This window comes from Castor canadensis, chromosome 16, assembly GCF_047511655.1.
Source record: "Castor canadensis chromosome 16, mCasCan1.hap1v2, whole genome shotgun sequence".
Classification (NCBI taxonomy): Eukaryota; Metazoa; Chordata; class Mammalia; order Rodentia; family Castoridae; genus Castor; species Castor canadensis.
Window position 1 is genome coordinate 9,523,098 of NC_133401.1, and position 25,688 is coordinate 9,548,785.

Below are 25,688 nucleotides of genomic sequence, written 5' to 3' on the forward strand. Positions count from 1 at the left end.
GCTAAGAGATGGGTGTCAGGGTGGGACAGAAGAGCTGGGCACACTGCCAACTTGGAGTTGGGCCTGGGGTTTTCTGTGGGGCTGGGGTAACCCTTCTTGTCTCTGTCTGCAATCCGGTGAAGCAGGCGGGAGATGTACAGGTCAGCCCCACATCTGGGACCTTCCGCATGGCTCGTGGCTCAGACCTCCCCTCCCCAACCTTCCTTCCACCTGTCCCTCCACAAACCCACCAACCTGCACCCCCCTTTTTCTCTTCGTCCTCCCCAACCATCCATTCCCTTCCCAACCCTCAGCTTTTGGCGATTTGTGGAATTTTTTTTTTTTTTTGGTTTTTGTTATCAAAAAAAAAAAAAGCCACCTTAGCTTCCCCCCAAGCGCTATGGGCTGAGGTCGGCAAGGGGAATAGGGAGCAGGACAGGTGCATGGTTGGGATAGCAGCATTCTTTCCCTTGCGGTGATGTAAGGCTTGGGCTCTGGAATCAGACAGGCTTGGTAGAATCCTGGGATGGTAGCTGTGTGAACTTGGCCAAGTGTCATCCTTTTGCATCTCTGATACCATCCAGCCAGTGGCCCCTGGGCCAGGGCTCTGTGAGGACTCAGCAAGATGCTGCATGTGTGGCCTTCGGTGGCGCTCAGTACTGCCAGCTGGCATGGATGGGGCTCTGGCCGCAGCTTGTCACTGGGTCTTCTTGTTGGCATGACTGGGCACCCAAGGCTCCAGAACACTGCTGTGGGACTCTGTGTCTCCACTTCCAGATCTTTCTGAATCTTTCTTGCATCTTCTGTCTCATCTCCTTGTCTGCCAAAGTCTTTCAGTGTCTCTTTTTTCTCTTCCAACTTCTCTTATCTCTTGGGACTCTTTGTGTGCCTGTGTCTCATTTTATTCTTGGGAATTTTGTCTTGGGTTCTGCATGTTGGAGGGCGGGGGGATTGTGCTGGGCTTCTTAGGGGATTTTGGGAAAGGAAGACCCAGAAATGGGAAAATCTGGAGGGGCTTGGGTTAGAAATTAGCAATGTGGGGTCCAGGCTTCAGTGTGGCAGGATCTACTGTCAGGACTGGGAGCCTGGGGAGCAGGAGCCCTAAGGTTGGGTGGGGACAGAAATGTGCTGAGGTCAGGGAGGGACACTGGACATCCAGGCTGGGGACTGGAATGTGTAAAATGCCTTCAGGGTGGTGATGGGGCAGGGAGTTGGGACTTGAACAGGCATTGAGTCCTATGTCCCCACAGTCAGGTGGCTCAGACCAGGAACGCACCAAGAAGAAGCGCCGGGGGGACCGGTACTCTGTGCAGACGTCGCTCATCGTGGCTACTCTCAAGAAGATGTTGCCTATCGGCCTGAACATGTGTGCTCCCACTGACCAGGACCTCATTGTGCTGGCCAAGGCCCGCTATGCCCTGGTGCTTGTCCAGCCCACCCAGTACCCCACTGAGCCCTCAGAACTCTAGGGTCCCATGGGGACCCTCCTCTAGGACTCCACGAAGTCCTCCTCCATGATCCCAAACCCTGAGCCCTCTGGGATGCCAGGAGCCCTGCCCCAGATTCTGAGGACCCCACTCAAGACACTGCCAGGGCCCAGCAAACAAGGAACCTAATGGGGGACCCCTCAAAACCCAGAAATGCAACCTAGGACCCCACTGATCACAGCTCCCTTGACCATGTCAAACCTACTAAGACCCTGAAAGTCTCCCCAGACAACATAAATCTCTCTTGAGACTCCTCTGAGCATTCCACCAAGACCACCAGGGACACCCGCCCAAATCCCTTGGGACCCACTGAGCTCCTTGTGGCCCTGCCACCCTTCCCTGTACCCTCAGGACTAAACACGTGGGTTCCCACTGAGCCCCCAGCTCACCTCTTGTCTTCAGTACTCTGCTGACCCCTCCATTTTTTTTGTTTTTGTTTTTTCTTTCTTTGTGTATGTGAGGTTCTTTCTTTAATTTTTTGGAGAGGTTCTCTTTTTTAAAAATTTGTTCCTTTTTTTTGTTGTTGTTGACCCCTCCATTTGGATTCTGTTGACATCCAGCTGAGTACCCAAGGACTCTCAGGGGCCCAGTGAGCCCCTGTGATTCTAAGTAACCCTCTCCCCACAGAATCCTAATGGCCACTTCTCCAGGACCACACCCAAATCTCTGAGGCCTCAAGAATCTGGGGACCAGATGACCCAGCCCCCAAAACTCCTTAAACATTCTGGGACCTCAAGGAAGCCTCCCAGGACCCCACTTGCCCCTTGTATGGCACAGCAAGGAGCTAATCAACTTTCCAGTCTCCCGAAACCCTCCTAGAATCAGTCCCAAGACCCCTATAACTCTCTCCCCAGGACCTTGCTAAGCACCTGACAACTTACTTACCCTCCTGGGGCTCTGAAGACCACTGACTTCTCCCCTGGGATCACCCCTTTCCTGGTCCTCCTCCAGGACCTTAAGTAGCTCCTAGCACCTGTTGAGTCCTGCTAGGAACCGGAGGAGTCCTCCAGAGACCCACAACCCTTTTTGGTTCTTGAGGATCCCCTCTCCAGGGACCTTAAGGAACTTCCACCCTACTGACTCCTTCCCTGGCCCCTGTGTAACCAGTGATTTGGTTGACCTTCCCAGCAAACTTAAGGAACTTATGACCTCTACTGACCTCACCAATTCCCTTCACAGCCCCCCCACCCTCTGTCTTCAAAAACTCCCTGCCCCTGTATGCCCCTGATAGTCCCTCTTTGGCCTTATTTGACTTTTGATGATCCTTGTTTTTCCCTTCCTCCTGCCAGAACCCCGTGAGGCTCCCTAATCCCTTCTATCCCTTTAAGGTGCTCTGTGGCCCTCCTGTCACTCTAGGACACTTCTCTGGAAGGACCTTTGGGTCCTTCCAGTTTCTTCCGGGTCCTCCCCCATACAGCCTCTCACCGGGTCCTGGGGTGGTGTGCCTACCGGGACCCCCAGTGACCCAGTGGGCCTCTGTTTTCCCAGAAAGACACAGATGAGGAGGTCCGGGAATTCTTGCAAAACAACCTCAACCTGCAGGCAAAGGTACGCCTCTTAAATCTGCCACCAAAAGGGGGCAGGCCAGAATGACCCCAATGACAGGTAATGTTCCGAGCACTTACTGTGTAGCAGGCATAGGGCCTTCATCTCACTCACCCATGGAAGCCTGGCAGCGGGGGAGACCCACTGTGGGGAGGGCGCTCAGGGAAACCGGGCTGAGCTAGGCGGTTCCTCCCATTGGCGGGCTTTGCCCCCCGCAGGTGGAAGGCTCCCCGTCTCTGCGCTGGCAGATGGCCCTGTACCGGGGTCTCCCAGGTCGCGAGGAGGACGCAGATGACCCCGAGAAAATCGTGCGCAGAGTCCAGGAGGTGTCTGCGGTGCTCTACCACCTGGACCAGGTGGGTGGGGTCAAGCCTGTGACTAAAGTACATCACCCTGTGGGTGGGGCGGGGGTGGAGCCTTGCGTGGAAGGCGGGGCTTCGAGTGGAAATTTGGATCTGGAGGAGGGACCTGATGCTTCGTCTTGTATGCGGCGCGTCCAATAGCAGACAGAATTTTGGGCTAGGGGTGGGGCCTCCTGGAGACACCTTGAATCTGGGGCGGGGCCTAGGGTGGAACTTCAGATCTGCTTCTGCGCTGAGACGGACCCGGGTATGGACCTGGGCACGCACGGGCCGTTTCGGCCCGGGCTGGGAGTGGGTTTGAGGCCGGGGGCTGAGAGTGGGACGTGATGGTCGCCCTCCAGACCGAGCATCCTTACAAGTCCAAGAAGGCCGTGTGGCACAAGCTCCTGTCCAAGCAGCGCCGGCGGGCGGTCGTGGCCTGTTTCCGCATGACGCCCCTCTACAACCTGCCCACGTAAGGCCCACCGGGAGGAGGGGAACTCGAGGGGGTGGAGGAAGAGGACCACAGAGTCGGGCATGGTGGGGGGGGGACATCTGCCTGGGAGGTGGGAGGGGCGTGGAGGAAGAGGGTCTCAGTGACCTTTGCCCTGCAGGCATCGGGCATGTAACATGTTCCTGGAGAGCTACAAGGCCTTGTGGATCCTGAGTGAGGACCATAGTTTTGAGGACCGCATGATAGACGATCTTTCAGTGAGCCGGGGATTGGAGGGTAGGGTGGGCAGGGGCGCAGGTTCCCTCCACATTGAGGGGTATAGAAATGGGAGCCCCTGGCTTGGGCAAAACCAGGGTGCACGGTATGGGAGAGAAGGGCTATGAGGGGAGACCGGAAGGGACCCTAGAAACCCATCCCCCAAGGCCCGCCCCTTCCCTCCAGAAAGCTGGGGAGCAGGAGGAAGAGGAGGAGGAAGTGGAGGAGAAGAAGCCAGACCCCCTGCACCAGCTGGTCCTGCACTTCAGCCGCACTGCTCTGACGGAAAAGAGGTTAGACTCCCTTCCCAGCTTCAGACATGCCCCCCCCACCCCATTCCTGGGAAACAGGCCCAAACAGCTGACTGACCTTTTCCTTTTTTGGGGCAGTTCTGGGACTTGAACTCCAGGTCTCACACTTGCTAGGCAAGTGCCCTACCACTTGAGCCACTCCGCCAGCCCTTTTTTTTATTGGGTATTTTTGAAATGGGGTTTCTCGAACTATTTCCTTGGTCTGGTTTTAGACCCTCGATCTCTGCCTCCTGATTAGTTAGGGTTACAGTCCTGAGTCACTGGCACTCAGCTGACCAGCTGACCTTTTCATGTCACTTTGCTAAGACAAGCCACCCTGTACTGCAGAACACTTCACAAGAGCACCTTGTCTGAAGGGTTGCTATCACAAAGTGGATATACTAGGTTTTCTAGAAGAAAACGCCTTGCCCAAACACAGTTAGGATATTATGAAAAAATCAACAAATATGCAGATTTCCTAACAGTGAAGCTTTGCTTCACTCAAGGGCTGCCGATGGACTAACAGCAGTCTTAGGAATGACTAATAATAACACTAGTTGTAATAGACAACATTTATGAAGTGCTTACCATGTGTCAAACACCATGGTAAAAGATTGACATATTTATTTGCTTACTTAATTTTTGCACTATGGGACAGACAATATCTTATCAACTCTTTTTTGTGGATGAGGCAGTAGACGCACAGGACTTTATTTTTCTCATAGAAAATGTGACGTCAGGACTAAGCAGTCCCAGGGTGAGCAGTGGTGCAGTGACACTGACAAGGATGCAGGCTCTTTCTAATTTTCTGATTTGCCCTTCTTAGCTTGTGTCTTATAGTCACAAAATTGATGCTGCACTTCCAGGCATCACTACCACATGCCAGGCAGAAAGAAGTAAAAAGGGTTTTTTGGGGTTTTTTTCCCCTCTAAGCAAGAACTTTGGTCTTTTTATCCAGCAAAGGATGCTCTCCCTGGTGGGCTTCTGCACATATCTCACTGGCCCAAATTCTGACATCTATTTACCATAGCTACAAGGAACCCAGGAAAGCTGAGTGTCCTGTTTTCCATCCTGTGGGAGAGTCATGACTCTAGAGTTAGACTACCCAGGATGAATCCCAGTGCAAGCAGTGTGACCTTTACCAAGAAAGATATTTGGGCCTCAGTTCCCTCATCCATAAAATGTGACTAGTAATACACATACTGATAGGATCACTGAGAGGATTAATTGGTTAACATACACTAGTGCTTAGAGCAGGGACTAACATAGGGTTGGCCATTGTAGAGGAGGCCCAAGTTGCTAAGTGAGCCAACAGGTGGCAAGATGGCCCTAAGAGCTCCTGCATTCCATCACTCCCTTTTAGCAGCCCTGTGGGAAGGGAGCTTCGGCAAATGAACCCCCCGACTGCATGGACCATGTGGCCATCTCTTATGTATTATCGTGGCCACGCACATACAAAGTATATATTGGGGTGAGGTGACACACACCTGTGATCCCAGCACTTGGAAGACTGAGGTAGGGGGATCTTGAGTTTGAGGCCAACCTGGGCTACATAGCAAGACCCTATCTAAAAAAAATGTATATAGCTGGGTGCAGTAGCTCATGCCTGTAATCCTAGCTACTTGGGAGGCAGAGATCAGGAGGATCATAGGTTGAGGCCAGAGCAAAGTTCTCTATAAGACACAAGACCCCATCTCATGCCCAGTAAAATGTGGGCATGGTGGTACTCACCTGTCACCCCAGCTACCAGAGAAGCATATATAAGAGGATCTTAGTCCAGGCTGGCCCAGGCATAAGTGCAAGACCCTATTTGTAAAATACATGAAGCAGGCTGGGCTCCAGTGGCTCACGCCTATAATTCTAGTTACTTGGGAGACTGAGATCAGGAGGATAGAGGTTCAAGACCAGCCTGGGCAAATAGTTCATGAGACTCCTTCTCCAAAATAACCAGAGCAAAATTGACTGGAGGTGTGGCTCAAGCATAGAACACCTGCTTTGTAGGGTTCTGTTTTGCAAGTGCAGAACCCTAAGTTTAAAGCCCAGTTCCACCAATAAATAAATAAATAAATAATAAATACATAAAGCAAAAAGGGCTGGCAGAGTGGCTCAAGTGGTGTAGCACCTGCCTAGCAAGCACAAGGCCCTGAGTTCAAACTCCAGTGCCACCAAAAGCACAAAAAAGTACATGCTGGCTCTTCCTTCATCATGAACCACCCTGGCTGTGGGCAGTCCACCCCCTGAACCCACAGCTGAGCGTCGAAAAGGTTGGCTTTCCATAAGGACAACAGGAGGCTGTAGGAAGATGGGGGTTGCCTTCTTTTGGTCCTGACCACCTCCCTGCTTGCCTCCTCAGCAAACTAGACGAGGATTACCTGTACATTGCTTACGCTGATATCATGGCCAAGGTGAGTCCCAGCCCTGCCCAGCCCTGAGGAGGGGGTCCCTTCTCCCCAGCTGCAGCATCTGTCCCCCGAAAGGTTGGGGATGGGCGGGGCATCTCCTTTGTTCATCATCACCCTTAACTGACACCTGTCCCCAGAGCTGCCACCTGGAGGAGGGAGGGGAGAATGGCGAAGGTGGAGAAGAAGAAGAGGTTGAGGCGTCCTTTGAGGTGAGTGGGACCAGGAGCTGCTGGGGGAAGTGTTGCAGGATCCTGACCTCAGTCGTTTTCACTCAGTCAGCATGTGTTCACAGAACAGTATTTGGGGACATGGTGGTGACCAAGTGAGCCCACTGGTCACAGCAACCAAACGGTCACAGGGTATTCACCTATATCGGGGGAGGCACAGGCCAGGGCTAGCTCAGGGGGATACAGCAGCCCACACAAGGTGCCTGGTCCAGCTTGGGGGAGGGAATCAGGGAGGGCTTCTCAGAGGAGGAGGGGTCCAAGTAGGATTAAGCAGGATGCTGGGACTTGGGTGGGGTGGTGCCCACTTGGAATCACAGCACTGAGGAGGCTGAGACAGGAAGATTGCAAGTTAAAGGTCAGCCTGGACTACATAGCAAGTCCCCGTCTAAAACAAAACAAAATCCAGCAGTATACCAACTGAAGAACAGGAGAAAGGTGTTCCAGGTAGAGGGATGAAGGTATGCGAAGGCCACTCCGAGAGAGAGGCAGTAAACGTGCAATTGAGCATTCATCATTGAGAGAGTCAGCGTGCATTTACTTCAGTTTACTCACCTTGCTTGTGCCAAGCCCTTTGGGCATCTGATAAAGCCTCTTTCAGAATCATGTTTTTCAATATTTTTTTTTTTTGGTGGTACTGGAGTTTGAACTCAGGGCCTCACACTTGTAAAGCCAGTGCTCTACCACTTGAGCCACACCTCCAGTCCTAAAATGTTTTAAAGATTTTTTTGTTTTGTTTTGTTTCAGTGCTGGGAATTGAACTCAGGGTCTTTTATTTGGGGGAGGGGGACTGGGTTTGAACTCAGGGCTTTACACTTGCAAAGCAGGCACTCTACCATTTGAGCCACACCTCCCATGTTTTTCAATGTATAAAATAAACTCATAGCAGAAGAATCAAGTATGAAGTAATTATCAAGAAATTTAAAAAGCAGCCGGACATGGTAGTGCACACGTGTAATTCCAGCATTCAGGAGGCCAGCCCGGGCTACGTCAAAGACCGTCTTAAAGGAAAACTTCGTGATTTAGTGTTTCCTGTATTTGTATTATTCAGCAACAAGATCTAATAGCTACTGTAAGTGAAGAGTAGTATGTCTTGTCAACAGTAATGTGACAGGAAGCATTTGTGATTCTTGGTGACAGAACCACAAGTGCTGTGAACACTGCATTGATTAACAGCCTGATCCATAATGGAAGGAAATGCTACATTTCCCTTAGAGGGTGGTAAACATGTACATGTAACTTTTGTCCACATCCATGTTCACAGACACACTGTCACCACTAAACCCTTGGATGTCCGTGGGCCCACATTAAGGCAGTGCCGCACCCAGCCCGGTCCACGTATTCCCAGCCCCGTGCCAGGCACAGAAGACACACAGAGGGCTTAAGACCCCAGGGACACAGAGAGCTCATCATTGTAGGGTTGTTTCCTGGATGAGGCTGGAGCAGGGAGGGCAGGGGCCAAGGATGAGGCTGGGAAGGGACAGGGCCGGACTCACGTGACCCTCCTGCTCTCTGCCCCAGGAGAAGGAAATGGAGAAGCAGCGGCTGTTGTACCAACAGTCACGGCTGCACAACCGGGGGGCTGCTGAGATGGTTCTGCAGATGATCAGCGCCTGCAAAGGTACCTGTCTGTCCACCGGGCATTCTGTCCCTCCAAGCACACCCACCCTGTTCACCCTGTTCTCACCATTAATGGTGCATCCATTCCCTGTGAACATAGTGGGGTGCACTTTGCAGGCCTGTCATTTGCACACTTAGCTCAGCCCTCCTTTGCACACGCCTCCATCCCCTCCATTATATCTCTGGTGGGAGGTGTCCCCAACTGGGAGGAACACGTTTTGCCCTCCTCTGCCACATCCAGGAGAGACTGGCGCCATGGTGTCCTCCACCCTGAAGCTGGGTATCTCCATCCTCAATGGAGGCAACGCTGAGGTGCAGCAGGTAACGGAGGGCCAGGGAATTGGGAGAAGGGCTAGGAAGGGAAGGAAGGGGGAGAACTCCCCATGTGACCCTCAGCTCCACCTCCCCTGCCCCTGCCTTTGCAGAAAATGCTGGATTATCTGAAGGACAAGAAGGAAGTGGGCTTCTTCCAGAGCATCCAAGCCCTGATGCAGACGTGCAGGTGAGGTGTAACAGGCGTCTCAGTCAGCTCTGTGGGGTGTGGTTGTGCCCCTGCTTCCCGTACCACTGTGGGTTCTAACCGGAAGTGTCTACTGACCCAGCAGCTATTCCAGGACAAGTCGCCCACTCAGAAGAGCTCAAATACTAGGGAACTTATAATAAGAATTAATATAGGACAATAGGGAAGCAAACTGTCACAAGCTTTAAGAATGAGTTTTTTGGGACTAGAGGAGTGGCTCAAGCAGTAAAGTGCCTGCCTAGCAAGCATGCAGCCCTGAGTTCCCACAAAAAAAAAAAAGCACCCACTGATCTGTATCCCCAGACCTTATTTTATTTTATATATTTTTAAAATTTGAAATGGGGGTCTCAACTAAGTTGCCCAGGCTGTCAAACTTGCTATGTGCAGCCTAAGCAAGCATTGAACTTGGCAATTGTCCTGCCTCAGTCTTCCAAATAGCTGGGATTACAGGTGTGGACTACCCCACACGAGGCTCTGCCTCCTCTTGGTCTCCACCTGCACACACACTCCAGTCCACCACGGTGGGGACAGCCGGACCACGGAAGGGAGGGAGGCAGAGGTCTCATCACATCTCTCCCGGCTTTCCTCTTTCCCCAGCGTTCTGGACCTCAATGCCTTTGAGAGGCAGAACAAGGCAGAGGGGCTGGGCATGGTGAACGAGGATGGCACTGGTGAGGCCTTCTCCTGGGCGTCCCTCTCCCTGAGCCATCACCTTCCTGAGGATCCTTCTTCTCTTCCACCGCCACTGTCCAGAGCGCCCTTCCTCCAGGGCACCCCCATCCCACCGGTTCCCCTGGGTTCCTCCTGGGCTGCAGCCCCCATCCCGCCCCCTCCCCCCTATTTCGTCAGGGTTTCCATGCCATGGGCCCCATCCCTGGGTGTCATTCTGTCCTGTGTTTTTTCACCCGTCATCACATGGACCTTATCCTCCCTGTGCCCCGAGTCTCACACCCTTGGTTGCTGTTCTCTCATTAATATCCCTAATCCGGGTTAATTGAGTCTCCTCTTTGCTGTGTTTTGACGTGTCTAACTTTCCACCCTGATCCTCGCTCTGCCTCTCCTCCACCTGTCCTCTTTCTTTCCCCACTTCCTCCTTTCCCTCGGCTTTTACCCTTCCTTCCCATTCTCTCCCTTGCTAATCCGCATCCTTCTGTCTCCCTATGGCTGTCTTTCTCTCTCGAACTGTTTCTCTCTGTGTGTCGATGTTCCTGTCCCTGACCGTGTCACTGTGTGTTTTGCTGTCTCTGTCTTTCTTTTTCCCTCTTTTCTCCTGCTTCCTCCTCCCATCCTGTTGGCTGCCCCAGTCATCAATCGCCAGAACGGTAATTCCCCCCGCCCATCCCCTTGCTGTGCTGCTGCCATCCCTCCTCTTCTAACCCCCAAACCCCCTCCACCTGGGGTCTGAGGATCTGGGATATCCAGGGAGGGAGGAATCCTTTGGTGGGGGCGCTGTGCGTGCTGGTGAAAAGCCGGAATCAGGATCAGAAGGAGATTTGGGTCCCCGATGAGCTACTGACAACACCTGGGAGACCAGGACCAAGTCTTTTAGCTTCCCTAAGCCTCAGTTTCCCCAGAAGACAGCAAATGTCCCTTTCTAGCTGGATATTCTCGGACTTCCATACCCAGATTCACAGTCCCGAGGTGGGGTGACCCCCCGACTCCCATCTTCTCTGCGCTCTGCGTCCCAACCCCAGATTGGTGGGTCAGAGGTTTTCCCAACCACCAATTGGATTGGTTGCCTCCAGCCTCCGCTCTGATTGGTGCGCGCGTGCCTCCCTGCGCCTGCTCTGATTGGCCCATTCGCAATCTTATGGCCCACCATGATTGGCTTCTTTCAGATGCCCATTCTGATTAGACCATGTTGACACGCCTACCCCGTGCTTCTCCTGGATTGGCTGCTTTTGAGGCATCTGGGATGATTGGCTGGCTTTCAATCCCTAGCTCTTATCCCTGCCCAATCCTGCGCTGCTCAGAGCCTTTGTGTGAAAGTGATCCCCAACCCCGTAATTCATTAACCCCTGCAGCCTGGAGGGAGATAAGCTGCCTGAATAACTGCTGGGTCAGCGGACACTCCCAGGTGTCACACAAGTGGTGACACCAGAGGGACACTGATGCTACAGAAAGACACTTGAGGCCCCAGCTGCATGACTCAGTGCCCCTCAGGTGTTCATCTGAGGTCGAGACCCTGGTGTCATGGATGCCAGGCCCTCACTCTATCTTTGAAGGATGGCTGCACTTCCCAGCTCCTCCTTGCTTCACGCATGCGTGTGCAGTGTGCGTGGGTTGTATGCATGCGTGTGCTTGTGTCCTGGCGCATCTGACCCCTCCTGGGCCCTGCTCCCTCCCTTCCACCCAGGAGAAAAGGTCATGGCAGATGACGAATTCACACAAGACCTGTTCCGGTTCCTGCAGCTGCTCTGTGAGGGTCACAACAATGGTGAGGAGGAGAGGTGGGCGGGGTGGAGAGGACTTCGGGGTTTGGGGGTGCCTGGAACTGTTGCCTGAGTTCATCTCCAATCGCCCTCCACCTCTTATCCACATGGCTGCATCAGGCATCCGAGGCTTGTCCAGCCTCAGTGTCCCTACCTTCCAAAATCTCTCTGGAATTTCAGGAATCTTAGCCACTTTCTCCTCCTCTGGCCAGTGCAATTCCCCAAAGACAATCTGCCCAAACCCAGTGTGGCCCCAAGTCAATTTGGCCAAATGAGCACTTTGTGTGGGCTCCGTTTTCCCAAGGCGACCGGCAGCACCTGCCCGAGGTTCAGTACACGGGGTGGATTTGTGTCTTTTGAGTCAGTAGAGGAAAAAACTCCCTGACGTTTTCAAATGCATCTACTGGATTTATTCATTTATTTTGTACATAAAATATTTTGCCAGGAGAAAGAGCTACAGATTCTTTCCTAACGTCAGCAAGCGTTCTCACAAGTTTTGTTCTGAATCTGCCAGTGTAGCGAGGAGAATGACACTGCCGGTTATCTAGCTGATGGGAAAATGTAAACTCAGGTGGCACACAGAGTTCACGACTTTAAAGGAACAGTCACAATCCTGTAGAGCAAACATTCATCCAAGGTCATTTCCTATAACAAACGTATAGTCACAAGGTTGTGGTTACAATGTTTATGAAACCACAGACTGCCGGGAAATTAACGTCACGACCAGAATTGGAGTGATTAGAAATTGCACTTCCATAGAACTCTCACCCCACTATTTTTTTTTTTTTTTTGGCAGTGCTGGGGTTTGAACTCAGGGCCTCATACTTGCTAGGCAGGCGCTCTACCACTTGAGCCACTCCACCAGCCCGATACCAGCACTCTTTAAGGTGTCTGGTTTTTAAATATCTTCAATCTTCATTCTTCTTTTCAACAACAGCAACAAAAATAAGGCATTAACGGGCGTGGTGCTGCACACCTACTCTCCCAGCACTTGGGGCACTAAGACAGGAGGATCTTAAGTTCTGGCCTATATGGTGAGACCATGTTTCAAAACAAAACAAAAAATAGAAGCATGATTCATTGCTCTGCACTCACTGTGTCCACAACCAGTGCTTCAAGGATTATTAACCATCTCCGGGCCACGTGACTAAAACTTTCATTCTTTACCTTGAGGTGGAATCAGTCTTGGAGGTTTAAAGTGAATTTTGTTCCTTAACTCTGACTTTCTAAAAATAAGAATTTTTTTTTTTTGGTGGCACTGAGGTTTGAACTCAGTGCCTCACGCTTGCTGGACAGGCTCTCTATCACTTGAGCCACTGCACCAGCCGGAGAATGTTCTTATGGATGGAATTCTTTCTCCCAATAATTTTGCAATCCAGTCCTCCGCCTACATGTGTTGATTCACTCACCATTCCAATCAAATTAATATTTGAAGTATCTTTCAAATAGCAGACACCTTGCACATGTTGAGTAGTCACTGACGTTTAAAGCAGGCAAAAGGGGGCCAGTGGAGTGACTCAAGCAGTTAGAGCTCCTGCCTTCTGGGTGTGAGGTCCTGAGTTCAAATCCTAGTCTGCCAAGGAAAAAAAAGGCAGGCAAAGGTTTGTCCCTTGCCTATTTTCATGTGTATGACAGTGTTCTCAGTTGGGTGCATTCTTTCCAGGGAACTTACATCTATTCATTTATGCATATAGTCCAACTTAAATAACTAGACTTTAACTTAGCAATTTAAATTAATACAAATAAAGGAGAAAACAAGAGTTGCTGTGAAAGCCTGTGCATTTGCTTATAAAAAAATCTTGAATAGCTGAGTGTTTTCCATATATTCATATATTTTTTTGAGTCAAGGCTGTGTAGTCAGGCTGTACTCAAACTTGAGATCCTCCTGCCTCAGCCTCCCCAGTGCTGAGATTACACCACACCTGACCTTTTCATCTAAATGTGAAGCCAGGTAAAAGAGGCCTCTTGGTGAGCCAGCCTCGGAGACTGTGAAGGAAGAATCTGTAGGGAAGTCACGTGGAAAGGAAAACTTTTAAGGGAGGAAGAATTTTCAGGCTGGGATTAAGTGCTTGTCTAGCATGCACAAGGCCCTGGGTTCAGTCCCCACTACCGGGGGAAAAAGATTTTTCAAGGGCTAGTGAAGCCATTCTGTGCATCAGAACGACTAAACCAAACCCACTTTTGTTGCCTTCATAATTTGGTGAATTGGGATCTCGAACATGCCTTGTTAAATCAGAATCACCTGGAGGCCTCATTAAAGAACACATTGTTGGACTCCACTGCAGAAATTTTTGTTGTCATTTTTGTCTTGTTTCACAGTCCTCCTGCCTCAGCTTCCTGGGTGCTGGGACTACAGGCACGTGCTAACTTTCTTTTTCTGCAGTGCTGGGGAGTCAAACCCAGGACTCTACCACTGAGATACATGCTAGCCTGGCTAAGGCTCTCTTCAGGGCCCTTTAAGAATAGCTGATGCTTGGGGACAGAGGTGGAACTCAGTGGAAGGGTGCTTGCTTACTGCATGGGTAGGTCTGAGTTCCATCACCAGCACCTGGTCCCCCACAAAAGAACTAATGCTTAATGAGCACTGTACCAGGTGCTATCCAAAATTCTTTATGTGCTAAAGCCTTAAGACCTCTCTCGGACTGGAGGCATGGCTCAAGTGATAGAGCACCTGCTCTGAAAGCGTGAAGCCCTGAGTTCAAACCCCAGTTTCACCCCCAAAAAAAGAAGATCTCTCACAACAGCTCCATAAGGTAGCATCTATTGTGACTCCATTTACTACTGAGGAATGGAGGCACAGTCTGTGCCTCACATACTGCAGTCACTCAGCTAGCGATTCATACGACCAACTCCTACTGAGGTCTCAGATCCGAGAGGTCCCCTCTTCCAGGGAGCCTTCCCTGACCGCCTGGGCTGGGTCAGGCATCTCCTCTGGGCTCCTCCAGCCCCATTACAAAACTCTGGTTATTCTGCCCAGTAGTTCCTGCTACCACCCTGCCACCGATGAAGTCTTTATCATCACCATTATTCTAGAACTTCACATACTAAAGTAGAGAGACAGTCTAATGACCCCGAGTACCCATTACTCAGCCTTAATTATCAAGTACTCAATTTTATTTAGTTAGTTAGTTAGTTTAGTTAGTTCTGGGGATGGAACACGGCCTCGTGAATGCTAGGTAAGCACTTTACCTCTTGAGCCATGCCCCCAGCCCTTTTGTTTACATTTTTGCTTGAAGTAGGGTCTCATTCAGTTTCCTACAAGGGTTTCAAAAAATTTACAATCCTCCTGTCTCCGCCTCCGAGTTGCTGGAATTAAAGGCATGTACTACCATGCTGGACTAACTACTCAGTTTAATGTGACGTTCTCATCCTAATTGCACATTGGCGTGCCTGTGGGGTTTTTAAAGGTAAGAAATCAGGGCTGAAAATGTGGCTCAAATGGTAGAGCACTTGCCTGCCGCCTTACAATTGCAAAGCCCTGAGTTCAAACCCCAGTACCACAAAAAAAAAAAAAAAAAAAAGGAAGGAAAAGGAATCCTAGGTTTTGCCTGCAGAGAGTCTCATTTAATTTATCTGGGTGGGATCTGAACATTTTTTTGGGATATTACTGGGACTTGAACTCAGGACCTTATGCCTGCTAGGCAAGCAGTCTACCACTTGAGCCACAGTGTCAGCTGAATATTGGGATCTCTAAAAACCTTCCCATGATTTTTATGTCCAGCCAAGGCAGAGAACTACAAATGTCCTGAGCTGTGATCAGACCTCTTTTGTAGTTAACTTGCCTGTCATGATGGTTTGTTCCCGTAATCCTAGCCACTCTAGAGGCAAAGATTGGGAAGATCATGACTCAAGGCCAGCCTTGGCAAAAAGTTAGTGAGGACCCCTCCCCCATCTCAAAAAATAAGCCAGGCAGAGTGCCTGTTGTCCCAGCTACTGAGAGGCATAGGTGGGAAAAGGGCAGTGGGACACCAGCTCTGGGAAAAACATGAGACCCTATCTGAAAAATAACAAAAGCAGCCAGATGCAGTGGCTGACTATAATCTCAGCTATTCCAGAGGCAGAGATTGGGAGGATAAGTGATTCAAGGCCAGCCCAGACAAAAAGTCCAGAAGGCCCCATCTCAACCAATAACAACTGGGCATGGTGGCACAGGCCTGTCATCCCAGCTACACAGGAAGCATAAATGGAATCACAGTCCAGGGCAGCCCAGGCATTAAAAAAACCAACAAAGCCCTATTCAAACAGCAATGAAAGCAAAAAGAGCTGGCGGCATGGCTCAAGCGGTAAAGTGCCTGCCCAGCAAGCACAAGGTCCTCAACTCAACCCCTGGTACGACCAAAAAAAAAATTTTAAGTTTGTAAACTTCACAAAGGGGGGGACTTTGTTTCCTTTTGCTGCTATATCCCCTGAGCCTGGTACGTAGAAAATGCTCAACAAATTCATTGCCCGTGGAGATGAGGTAGCAGTCTTCACTTCCTGTGAGCACGCATGCTTTGCATAAATAACCAGCCCTTTTCCACCCAGGCCTTTAGGAGGTACTCAATAGATATTTGTTGTATAAATGAATGAATAAATGACCACTCTTTCCTCTTCCCCTAGCACGTAGTAGACATTCAATAAAAAATTCTAGGAACAAGCCAGGAGCCAGTGGCTCATGTCTGTAATCCTAGCTACTTAGGAGGCTGAGATTAGTAGGATTGTGGTTTGAGGCCAGCTCGGACAAATAGTTTGAGAGACCCGCAGCTTCAAACTAACCAGAGCAAGATGAACTGAAGGCATGACTCAGTGGTAGAGTGCCTGCTTTGCAAGCATGAAACCCTGAGTTCAAATCCCAGTCCCACCAAAAAAAAACTAGAAGCAAATGGAAGACTTAATTTCTATTCCCCCTTGCTACATAGTTAGGTATTTAATAAATATTGGGAGGGGGAGGGAAATGAATAAAGAAACCATTGAACTGGGCATGGTGGTACATACCTGTAATCCCACTGTAATCTCATCACAAGGGAGGAAGAGGCAGGAGGATTGAGAGTTGGAGGCCAATCTATATTACATATGGAGACCCTGTCTCAAAAAAAAAAAAAAAGGCCAGGGCAGTGGCTGGTGCCTGCTTACTACTCTAAAGGCAGAGATTAAGAAGATCATGGCTCTAGGTGAGCCTGTGCAAAAAGCCTTAGAGACTCCATCTCAACCACTTTAAAAAAAAAAGCTGGGCACAGTAACACATACCTATCATCCTAGCTACTTGGGAAGCACAAATAGGAGGATCATGGTCCAAGCCAGCCCAGGTATGAAAGAAGACCCTATTCGAAAAATAACTAAAGCAGAAAGGGTTGGGGGCATAACTCAAGTGGCAGAGTGCCTGCCTGGTAAGCACAAGGCCCTGACTTCAAACTCCAATACAAAGAAAGAAAGAAGGAAGAGAGAGAGGAAGGGAGGTGAAGTAGGAGAAAAAGAAAAAGAGAAGAAAGAAAAAAAGAAGGCAGGAAGACGAAAAAAGAAAAAGGGTCGGGCATGGTAGGACATACCTGTAATCTCAGCTATTCAGGAGGATAGTCAGTGTCCATCTCCCCTAGCACAAGTTAGGTGTTCAATGAATGAATAACTTTTCATCTCCTTAGATTTCCAAAACTATCTAAGGACCCAGACAGGGAACACGACCACCATTAACATTATCATCTGCACGGTGGACTACCTCCTGCGGCTGCAGGTGAGGCTGTGGGGCCACCCCGGTGGAACCTGAATGGGGGATGGGGGTTGTGGGCCACCCTCTCACATGGTGCCCACCCCCCAGGAGTCCATCAGCGACTTCTACTGGTACTACTCGGGCAAGGATGTCATCGAGGAGCAGGGCAAGAGGAACTTCTCCAAGGCCATGTCGGTGGCCAAACAGGTGTTCAACAGCCTCACCGAGTACATCCAGGTAGGCCCCGCCCACTGGGCCGGGGCGGGGCCGAGCAGTTCCGCACCAGCGCGGGCACGAGCTCACGCAGCGCTCTGTCCCCAGGGTCCCTGCACCGGGAACCAGCAGAGCCTGGCCCACAGCCGCCTCTGGGACGCCGTGGTGGGATTCCTGCACGTGTTCGCGCACATGATGATGAAGCTTGCTCAGGTTCGAGCCCTTCTCCTCTCCAGGCACCTACATCCGGGCATCCCCCAAGCTGTCAGTTGCCAGTCTGGCCCCATTGGTCAGTTTAATCAAGCCAAGTCCGTCTTCGATTGACTCTCTGCGTGGCCCCGCCCCTCCGGCCCCCACCAATCAGCTGGAACTTAATCAGCATGGCCCAGTCTCCTCTGCTAGTTTCCCACTTACATGCGCATCGGTCCATGCCTTGGGACCCGCCCCTTCTGGCCAGAGCTCCTTCACGATTGGTTGGTGTCCTTTTCACTCTGATGAGGTCATCTCAGAGTCCCACCGCCCAGGGGTGGGATGGGGCTCGGGCTTCTAGCTTCAGGACCACAGGCTGAGGAAGTGTTGCTTTTTTACGCTGCCTGCGGCAGATGACGCCCATGCCGGGCACCCATGATGTAAGGACCCTACTGAGCTCCAGCTCCCATCTTCAAAATCCCTGTTTCAGTTTTCCCCTCCTGCCATTGTCTCGTGAACACTTCATTTGCTCTGCTTCTTCTGTTCGGTCCACATCTTCAGGGTTACCATGTACAGTCGGGCAAGGTGATGCCCTGCGTAAGGGCCAAGATCCAAGGGGGCGCTAACCACATCCTATCGTAGCCATCGTAAACACATGACTGTAGTGCAATAGTTGTCCAGCAGGTGGCAGTGTTGTGCCATTATAATTTCCCATCAGGAAGTGTCTTGAGGAAGGGGACTCTAATTTGCCAAAAGTTGTCATAGGGACTGGCAGAAACCCTGTCTGATGTCATCGGACTTTGAAAGGAATTGAACTAAGAACCCAATTCCTCAGTGTTGGTGCAATAGAAGTGACGGCGTAATACTCAAATGCTACTGGACAGTAGACTTCCAAGTCTTGTAGTGTTAATTCATCAGCCACGACCTATGGGTCTAGGTTCAGAAATCCAATGCAAAGTGGTGGCTTAAGGCAAAATAAATTTTAAAAAATTAACAGTTTACATGTCAGATCCAGGGCTTAGAGTGTTGGCAGCAAAAATGTCTCCCTCCTCTTTGGCTTCATTCTCAAGCAGAATCTCACAGGTTAGAAAACTGGTGCCTCAGGGGTCCGTTCACCGGTGCCACTAACAGGTCCAGAGGGAAGAGAACGCCTCTTCCCCGAGATCTCCATTAAAAAGACCTAAGATTCATTCTGATCGGACTCGGGTCACATGCCCACCCCTGAACCAATCATCTTAGCCAGAGGAAAGAAAGCTGATTGGCTAGACCTGGTCACGAGGAATTAAGAGAAGAGAAAAGAAGGAGATTGGATCATGGGGAGCCCCAAACCTCAGGCACCCACTCATCTCAGGGCCTTTTGATCTAGAATGTTGGAACCTTAGAATCCAAAGGGCTGGTGGAGTGGCTCAAGTGGTAGGACACCTGCCTAGCAAGTGTGAGGCCCTGGGTTCAAACCCCAGTTCCACCAAAAAAAAAGAAAGAATTCAAATGAAATATTTCAGCTGTGGAAATGTGTTAGCGTTAGAATTCATGACTAGAGTGGGGATGGATGGAGACTTCCACCCATTTACCTGGCCTCTCTCTTTGCCCTCTCCTGGAACCATCTGAAATTGCTACTCTATGGGTCAAAAAATGGTCATATGTTGGCAATTTGAGGTCCAATACCACGATCCAAATACCACGAGGCAGGGCTTTGTGGTGAGGTTTCTGTGTGCCCTGCACGAGGCACTATGGCACGCAACACCGTGTGCTCCTATATTCCCGCAAATGTCGCAAATGTCTTACCATAACCCATCACGCCTTATATTCAACTGCGTATGTCAAGCACTGATGTCCCCTCCCAGCTCAGGGTCTCTGTCCTCAGTATTTGCCTTTGTGTGTCTGTCTGTCCCTCTCTGTCCAAACCTTCCAGTCCTTCTTACCTGCACTCCCATGCCCTTCATATCCCCTGCTGGGCCTGTCTTCCCCCAAGTGCCACCCCCACCCCCACAATCTTGTCTCTTCCCCTCCCTCGCTTCCGAGGAACATGTCAGGACTCGGGTCCCCTCGGAGGTAAGAGGGGAGAAAAGGGGGTCTCAGGCCCTGCTGGGTAGGAGGGGGGATAGAAGCAGCTGGAGGTGTGGAGGCGTCTCTGTGGAGGTCAGCCCTCACACAGCTGGGGTGGGGGGTCTCTAGGACTCGAGCCAGATCGAACTGTTGAAGGAGCTGTTGGATCTACAGAAGGACATGGTGGTGATGCTGCTGTCACTCCTAGAAGGTAAACACCCCAGAGGGGTGGGGGGCAGGCAGTATGAAGGTTCAGACAAGCCCAGGAATGACCTCCTGACACCCAGGAGACCCTGGCTCTCAGCCCTTCCTGGGTTGATGAAGAGGTCACAATAGCAAGGAATTTGCATCATGGGCCAGGCCCTGACTGTATGACTAAACAAATTAATATTGATTCCCCAGAGACATTTCAGTAAGGTAGAAATTTCAATAAGTGTGCACGCTTTTATTTAGTTACATACCTAATGCTACTTAGTAAATATGCCACTGTAATGTACATACAATGTAGTAATATATATTTACTAGATGTATCAGTTAGCTTTTGCTGCATAACAAATATCCTCAAAATTTAGCAACTTGAAACCGTACTTCTTTACTGATTTGAGAAATTTAAAAGCAAAATCTTTATAGAAATGTTCTTAATTTACTGCTTCTTTGGTGGGACTGGGGCTTGAACTCAAGCCCTCATGCTTTCAAAGCAGGTGTTCTACCACTTGAGTCACACCTCTCGTCTATATAAATGTTCTTTTTTAGAGTATCCTCATTTTTTTTTTTGTGGTACTGAGGATTGAACCCAGGGCTTTGCACATGCCAGGCAAGCGCTCTACCGGCCCCCTCCTTCTTTTATATGGCTGCATAGTATTTCACTGCTGGGGTGTGTGGAATTCATTTAATTAAGCCCCCATCGATGGACCTTCAAGTGGCTTTTCTTTCTTGATGGATTCCAGGGCTTGGTGCATGTTAAGCAAATGCCCTACCACTGACCAGCACCCCTAGCCCTCAAGGGTTTTTTATCTTTCTATTTACTTATTTATTTTGCGGTACTGGGGTTTGAACCAAGGGCCTTCACCTTGAGCCATCACTTCATGATGGGGTTTTTGAGCTAGGGTCTCATGAACTATTTGCTTGGGCTGGCTTCGAATCGCGATCCTCCAGGTCTCTGCCTCCTGAGTAGCTAGGATTGTAAGTGTAGCCACTGGCGCCCAGCTCCTCAAGTGTGTTTTAAAATTATTTTACACCTGGTATGGTGGCCCACACCTATAATCCCACCTACTTTGGAGGCTGAGATAGAAAGATGGAAGTCTAAGTCCACGGCAGACAAAGTTTGTGTGAGACACTATCCAAAAAACAAACCAGAAGTAAAAGGACTGGGGGAGGGGCTCAAGGAGTACAGCACTTGCTCAACAAGTGTGAGGCCCTGAGTTCAATCCCCAGTACTGCAAAAAAAAAAAAAATCAGAAGATTCACAGCTTTTTCTGAAAACTTGAAATATTCAGTGCCCTTGGGTTCATCAGTTCACATGGTAAAAATCTGCTGGGCTGAATTAATGAACTGAATTATACCGACATTAAGTCTCCAGATTCTGATGGCTGCACAGTGGTTTGTTAGAGAATTTTCTTGACGCAAACACTTGGTGAATCTGAAATAAGTGGGTGTCCCTTGCACTAATCTAGCAACGCTTATGTAAATTTGAAATTATACTAAAATCAAAAGAATTGGGCATAGTGACTCATGCCTGTAATCCCAGCATTTGGGAGGCTGAGAGGATTGTGGTTCAGCCTAGGCTACATGGTGAGGTCCCCTTCAGCCACTGCCGAGTTCAGAGAGTGTGTAGGATCTCAGTTTGCCATAGTCTCCACCTCTCCCTGCTATTTTACCCTCAGCTTTCCTTCCCCATCTGGGAGCCTGCCTGACTCCCGTGGACTAGTGGAGGTTTTAAGTGAGTGGGCTCTGAGGTCATGCAGCTCTAGGTTCAAACCCGCCCTGTCCCACTCACTGGCTATGCAACCTTGAGTGTGTAATTTTCTGAGTCTGTCTCTGCCTCTGTAAAACCAGATAGTAACGCAGTCCTCTTCCAGAGCTGTCGTGAGATTGTAGCAGGCATAGCACCTGGCATCAGCTCTTTAGTGTGTCACCCATAGCTTTATGGATGATTTCCCCAGCTAGTGAGAGAGGTGGACAGCTGGGCATGGTAGCACACACCTGTAATCTCAGCTACTTGGGAGGTAGAGGCAGGCGAATCATAGTGCAGGGTTGGCCTGGGCCAAAGCATGAGACACTACCTGAAAAAACAGTAAAGAAAAAAGACCAGGGTGTGGGCCCGGGTGGTAGAGCGCCTGCCTAGCATGTGTAAGGCCTTGAGTTCAAACCCCAGTACCACCAAGAAGAAAGAAGGGGTGAGACAAAGGCCAAATCAGCAGACTGGCAAGTGGTGCTGCTACAGCAGCTAGTCTTGGGAGCGTCCCGCACATGGTGGCTCCAGGACTGAACGCCAGGCCAGGAGAGCTCCAGAAAGGCCAGGGTGCTGGGCCGCCCTGATGTGGGCCCCGGCTCCCGCAGGAAACGTGGTGAACGGCATGATCGCGCGGCAGATGGTGGACATGCTGGTGGAGTCCTCGTCCAACGTGGAGATGATTCTCAAGTTCTTCGACATGTTTCTGAAACTCAAGGACATCGTGGGCTCAGAGGCCTTCCAGGACTACGTCACGGACCCCCGGGGCCTCATCTCCAAGAAGGACTTCCAGAAGGTGCGTGCTGGGCAGCTTGCAGCCAGGCCGGGAGGGGTTGCAAACTGACTGCCTGGGCGAGAGACCTCGCTGCAAGCCTGTTTGCTTATCTGTCCTATGCGGGTGAAATGGTGCTTGGTTTGGGATTTTTTGGGGGTACCGGGGATGGAAGCCAGCGCCTCCCACATGCTAGGCAGCGCCGTACCACTGAAGTCATGCCCATTTGTGAATGCCACAGAGTGAAATTCATTAACACAAATGGAAACTAATGTTATTATTTTTATTAATAGTTATAACATTAGCATGTGTGCTGGCTTTTCATTGCTGGGGACCATGTCTTCAACCCATTAATTCTGGGGGAACATTTAAGATTCTTCCCAGGCTGGGCACCCGTGGCTCTGGTCTGTAATCCTAGCTACTCAGGAGGCAGCGATCAGGAGGATCACGGTTCAAGGCCAGCCCAGGCAAATAGTATGCAAGACCCTGTCTTGAAAATACCCATCACAAAACAGGGCTGGTAAAGGGGCTCAGGTGGTAGAGCGTCTGCCTAGCAAGTGTGAGGTCCTGAGTTCAAACCCCAGTACCACCAAAAAAAAAAAAAAAAGATTCAACCCAGGCTGGGGGCATAGCTCAATTGATAAGAGCATCTGACTAGCAGGTCCTAGGCCCTAGGTTCAATCCTCAGTAAAACAGAAGAATAAAAAAGCTTGGAAGCATAACACCATTATTATGAATAGAGATCAGTTATTCAACTGATAAACATTTCCTCAGTTTCTACTCTGTTCTGGACCCTCCGTGAACCCAGCAATGACCAAGACACACACAGCCTGTGCCTTCATTGGACTTATACTCTCCTTGAGTATCAGCCTTATTCAGTTGTCATTGTTAAAGAAACTTTTTCTTTGTCCAGGATCCAACCCAGGACCTGGGATTGCATTTCCGTGTCCTGTCTCTGCCCCCTTTAGTGACCACCGGCAGCTATTACAGGCCTAGATGATGAAGCTGTGAGAGGGGAATGGCTAGAACCAGCCTCACCCAGGAGCTGGGTCCTCTTCTGTCCACCTCTTCCCTCCGAGCTCTGTCATCTGTCCTAACATGCCGGGAGCAAGTCTCCCTGAGCCCCACGGGAGTTAAGACAGTAAACAGTGACTGTCTCACAGGACCCTTGGGATGGACAATGTGTGGTAGTGGTACCTGAGACACAGTGAGAGTTCAAGAGGTATTATCATCATTATTTTCACCATTTTTATCACTCCCCACCCCCACACCACCGGTAGTGGGACTTGAACTCAGGGCCTCAAGCATGCTAGGCAAGTATTCTACCACTTGAGCCATGCTCTCAAGCCCTTCTGCTCTTTAGTTTGTTTTTCAGATAAGATCTTGCACTTTTGCCCTCTGAAGTCCTCCTCCTCCGCCTCCTGGGATTACAGACATGCAACACCGCACCCAGCCTCCTAGATCTTAGGGTCTGGGCGGGGGGGTTGAGGTTGCTGGGGATGGACTCCAGGGCCTCATGCGTGCGTACTACCGGGAAGCTACGCCCTCAGCCCCTGCCAGATCTTTGAGTGTTGTGTTTGGAAACAAATTGAGGATTATAGATCCGTTGCAAAAATAGCACACAGAATTTCTGAATGCCCTTCACTCAGGGTGCCTGATGCTAGCTTTTTTCCACGTCTATCCCATCATGACTTCCTTTTACCTCTAAATGCTGCAGTGTGTTTTCTGAGAACAAGTTCATCTTACGTAACCGCAGAACAGTCGTACGAATCAGGAAACTAACAGTGATATCTTACCATCTAATCCTCAGATCTTTCTTTTTGTGGCACTGGGGTTTGAACTCAGGGCCTCACGCTTGCTAGGCAGACATTCTACCTCTTGAGCCACTCCACCAGCCCTTTTTTTTGTGTTGTGTACTTTCAAGATAGGGTCTCATGAACTATTTGTCTGGGTCAGCCTTCAACTGCAATCCTCCTGATGTCAGCCTCCCAAGTAGCTAGGATTACAGGTGTGAGCCACCAGCACTCAGCAATTCTTGTTGAAAAGATTTTTTTTTAGTCAGGATCCAAACCTGGATCCTCACCCCCCCCCCTTGACCACCTGTGCTAGGAGCTTATGCCTTGGGCTCCAGGGACTGCCACCTCCCACCCCACCCCTGTAGCCACTTAAATGTCACTATGGGGGGCTGGTGGAGTGCTTCAAGTGGTAGAGTGCCTGCCTGGAAAGTGTGAGGCCCTGAATTCGATCCCCAGTACCACCAAACAAGCAAACAAGCAAATGTCACCGTGGCTCAGTGGTAGAGCAATTGCCTAGCATGTGCAAGGCTTTTGGTTCCACCCCCAGCATCACCAAAAAAAAGGAGCGTGTACTGAGGAAGGCTCTATATGGACCACTGGCAGTGCCACCTATAACCAAAACCCTGCATATACAATAGTCTGCGTGTGTACTTTACATCAAAGTATCAAAGGACAGATGACTTCTAGAAGGAGGACTGCCAGGTTCTAGGGTAAAGTAAATCACAGGTGAGAGTGCCAGCTTCCCCACAGCCTTACCGCCAGGCCACATTGCCAAATCTTTAGATTTCTGCCACTCTGATAGGTAAAAATGGTACTCAGTGCAGTTTTAACTTGTAATTTCTTCTGTTGTGAGTGCTGGTAAACATTTTTTGGGGTTATTTCTTTTGTATTGCTTGTTTGTGAACAGACCATATCCTTGACTTCTTTCGATTGGGATGTTGATATTTTTCTGCTTGATTTCTAGAAACTCTTTATGTATTGGACTGATTAGAACTTTGCTAGGAGTTGTGACTATTTTTCCTGGTTCATCATTTGTCTTTTCACTTTCCTTATGGTGTTATTTTTGCCATGCAGAATAGACTTGATTTTTAAGGTAGAGATTCATCTTAAATATTTCATTAATTTTTAACTAAATAGGTAATACTAAACAGGAATAGATTTCTCTTGTAAAAAAAAAAAAATCAGAACTTTCCAGGCATGGTGGGGCACACCTGAAATCTCAGCCACTTGGGAGGCAAAGAACAGGAGGATGGAGGTTTGAGGCTAGCCTATGGGTAGAGGGGAGAGTTAGTAAGACCCCATATCTCAACTAATGAGCTGGGTGTAGTGGTTCACATCTGACATCCCAGCTATGTGGGAGGCATAGGTAGAAGATTGCAGTCCAGGCTAGCCCTGGGCAAAAAATGTCAGACCCTGTCTGAAAAATAATTAAAGAAAAAAATGCTGGAGGCATGGCTCAAGTGGTAGAGCACCTGACTAGCAAGCACAA

At 49.9% G+C, this 25,688-nt stretch overlaps 1 protein-coding gene across 4 annotated transcripts in view; it reads left to right on the top strand.

The window, feature by feature from the left end:
- Ryr1 (ryanodine receptor 1) overlaps nucleotides 1-25,688 on the top strand; it is a 120,345-nt gene that overhangs the window by 70,423 nt on the left and 24,234 nt on the right. Inside the window, exons 70-89 of one of the 4 annotated variants that reach the window (XM_020178572.2) lie at nucleotides 126-140; nucleotides 1,230-1,400; nucleotides 2,955-3,014; nucleotides 3,230-3,367; nucleotides 3,715-3,827; nucleotides 3,967-4,063; nucleotides 4,248-4,354; nucleotides 6,705-6,756; nucleotides 6,891-6,962; nucleotides 8,499-8,598; nucleotides 8,839-8,918; nucleotides 9,023-9,099; nucleotides 9,715-9,788; nucleotides 10,422-10,439; nucleotides 11,474-11,554; nucleotides 17,168-17,256; nucleotides 17,341-17,469; nucleotides 17,554-17,658; nucleotides 19,810-19,891; nucleotides 22,240-22,427. In XM_020178572.2, coding sequence (XP_020034161.2) covers nucleotides 126-140; nucleotides 1,230-1,400; nucleotides 2,955-3,014; nucleotides 3,230-3,367; nucleotides 3,715-3,827; nucleotides 3,967-4,063; nucleotides 4,248-4,354; nucleotides 6,705-6,756; nucleotides 6,891-6,962; nucleotides 8,499-8,598; nucleotides 8,839-8,918; nucleotides 9,023-9,099; nucleotides 9,715-9,788; nucleotides 10,422-10,439; nucleotides 11,474-11,554; nucleotides 17,168-17,256; nucleotides 17,341-17,469; nucleotides 17,554-17,658; nucleotides 19,810-19,891; nucleotides 22,240-22,427 — 1,848 coding nt within the window. The remainder of the gene's footprint in view (nucleotides 1-125; nucleotides 141-1,229; nucleotides 1,401-2,954; nucleotides 3,015-3,229; nucleotides 3,368-3,714; nucleotides 3,828-3,966; nucleotides 4,064-4,247; nucleotides 4,355-6,704; nucleotides 6,757-6,890; nucleotides 6,963-8,498; nucleotides 8,599-8,838; nucleotides 8,919-9,022; nucleotides 9,100-9,714; nucleotides 9,789-10,421; nucleotides 10,440-11,473; nucleotides 11,555-17,167; nucleotides 17,257-17,340; nucleotides 17,470-17,553; nucleotides 17,659-19,809; nucleotides 19,892-22,239; nucleotides 22,428-25,688) is intronic. The other 3 variants (XM_074057842.1, XM_074057841.1, XM_074057843.1) reach the window with 3 other exon arrangements.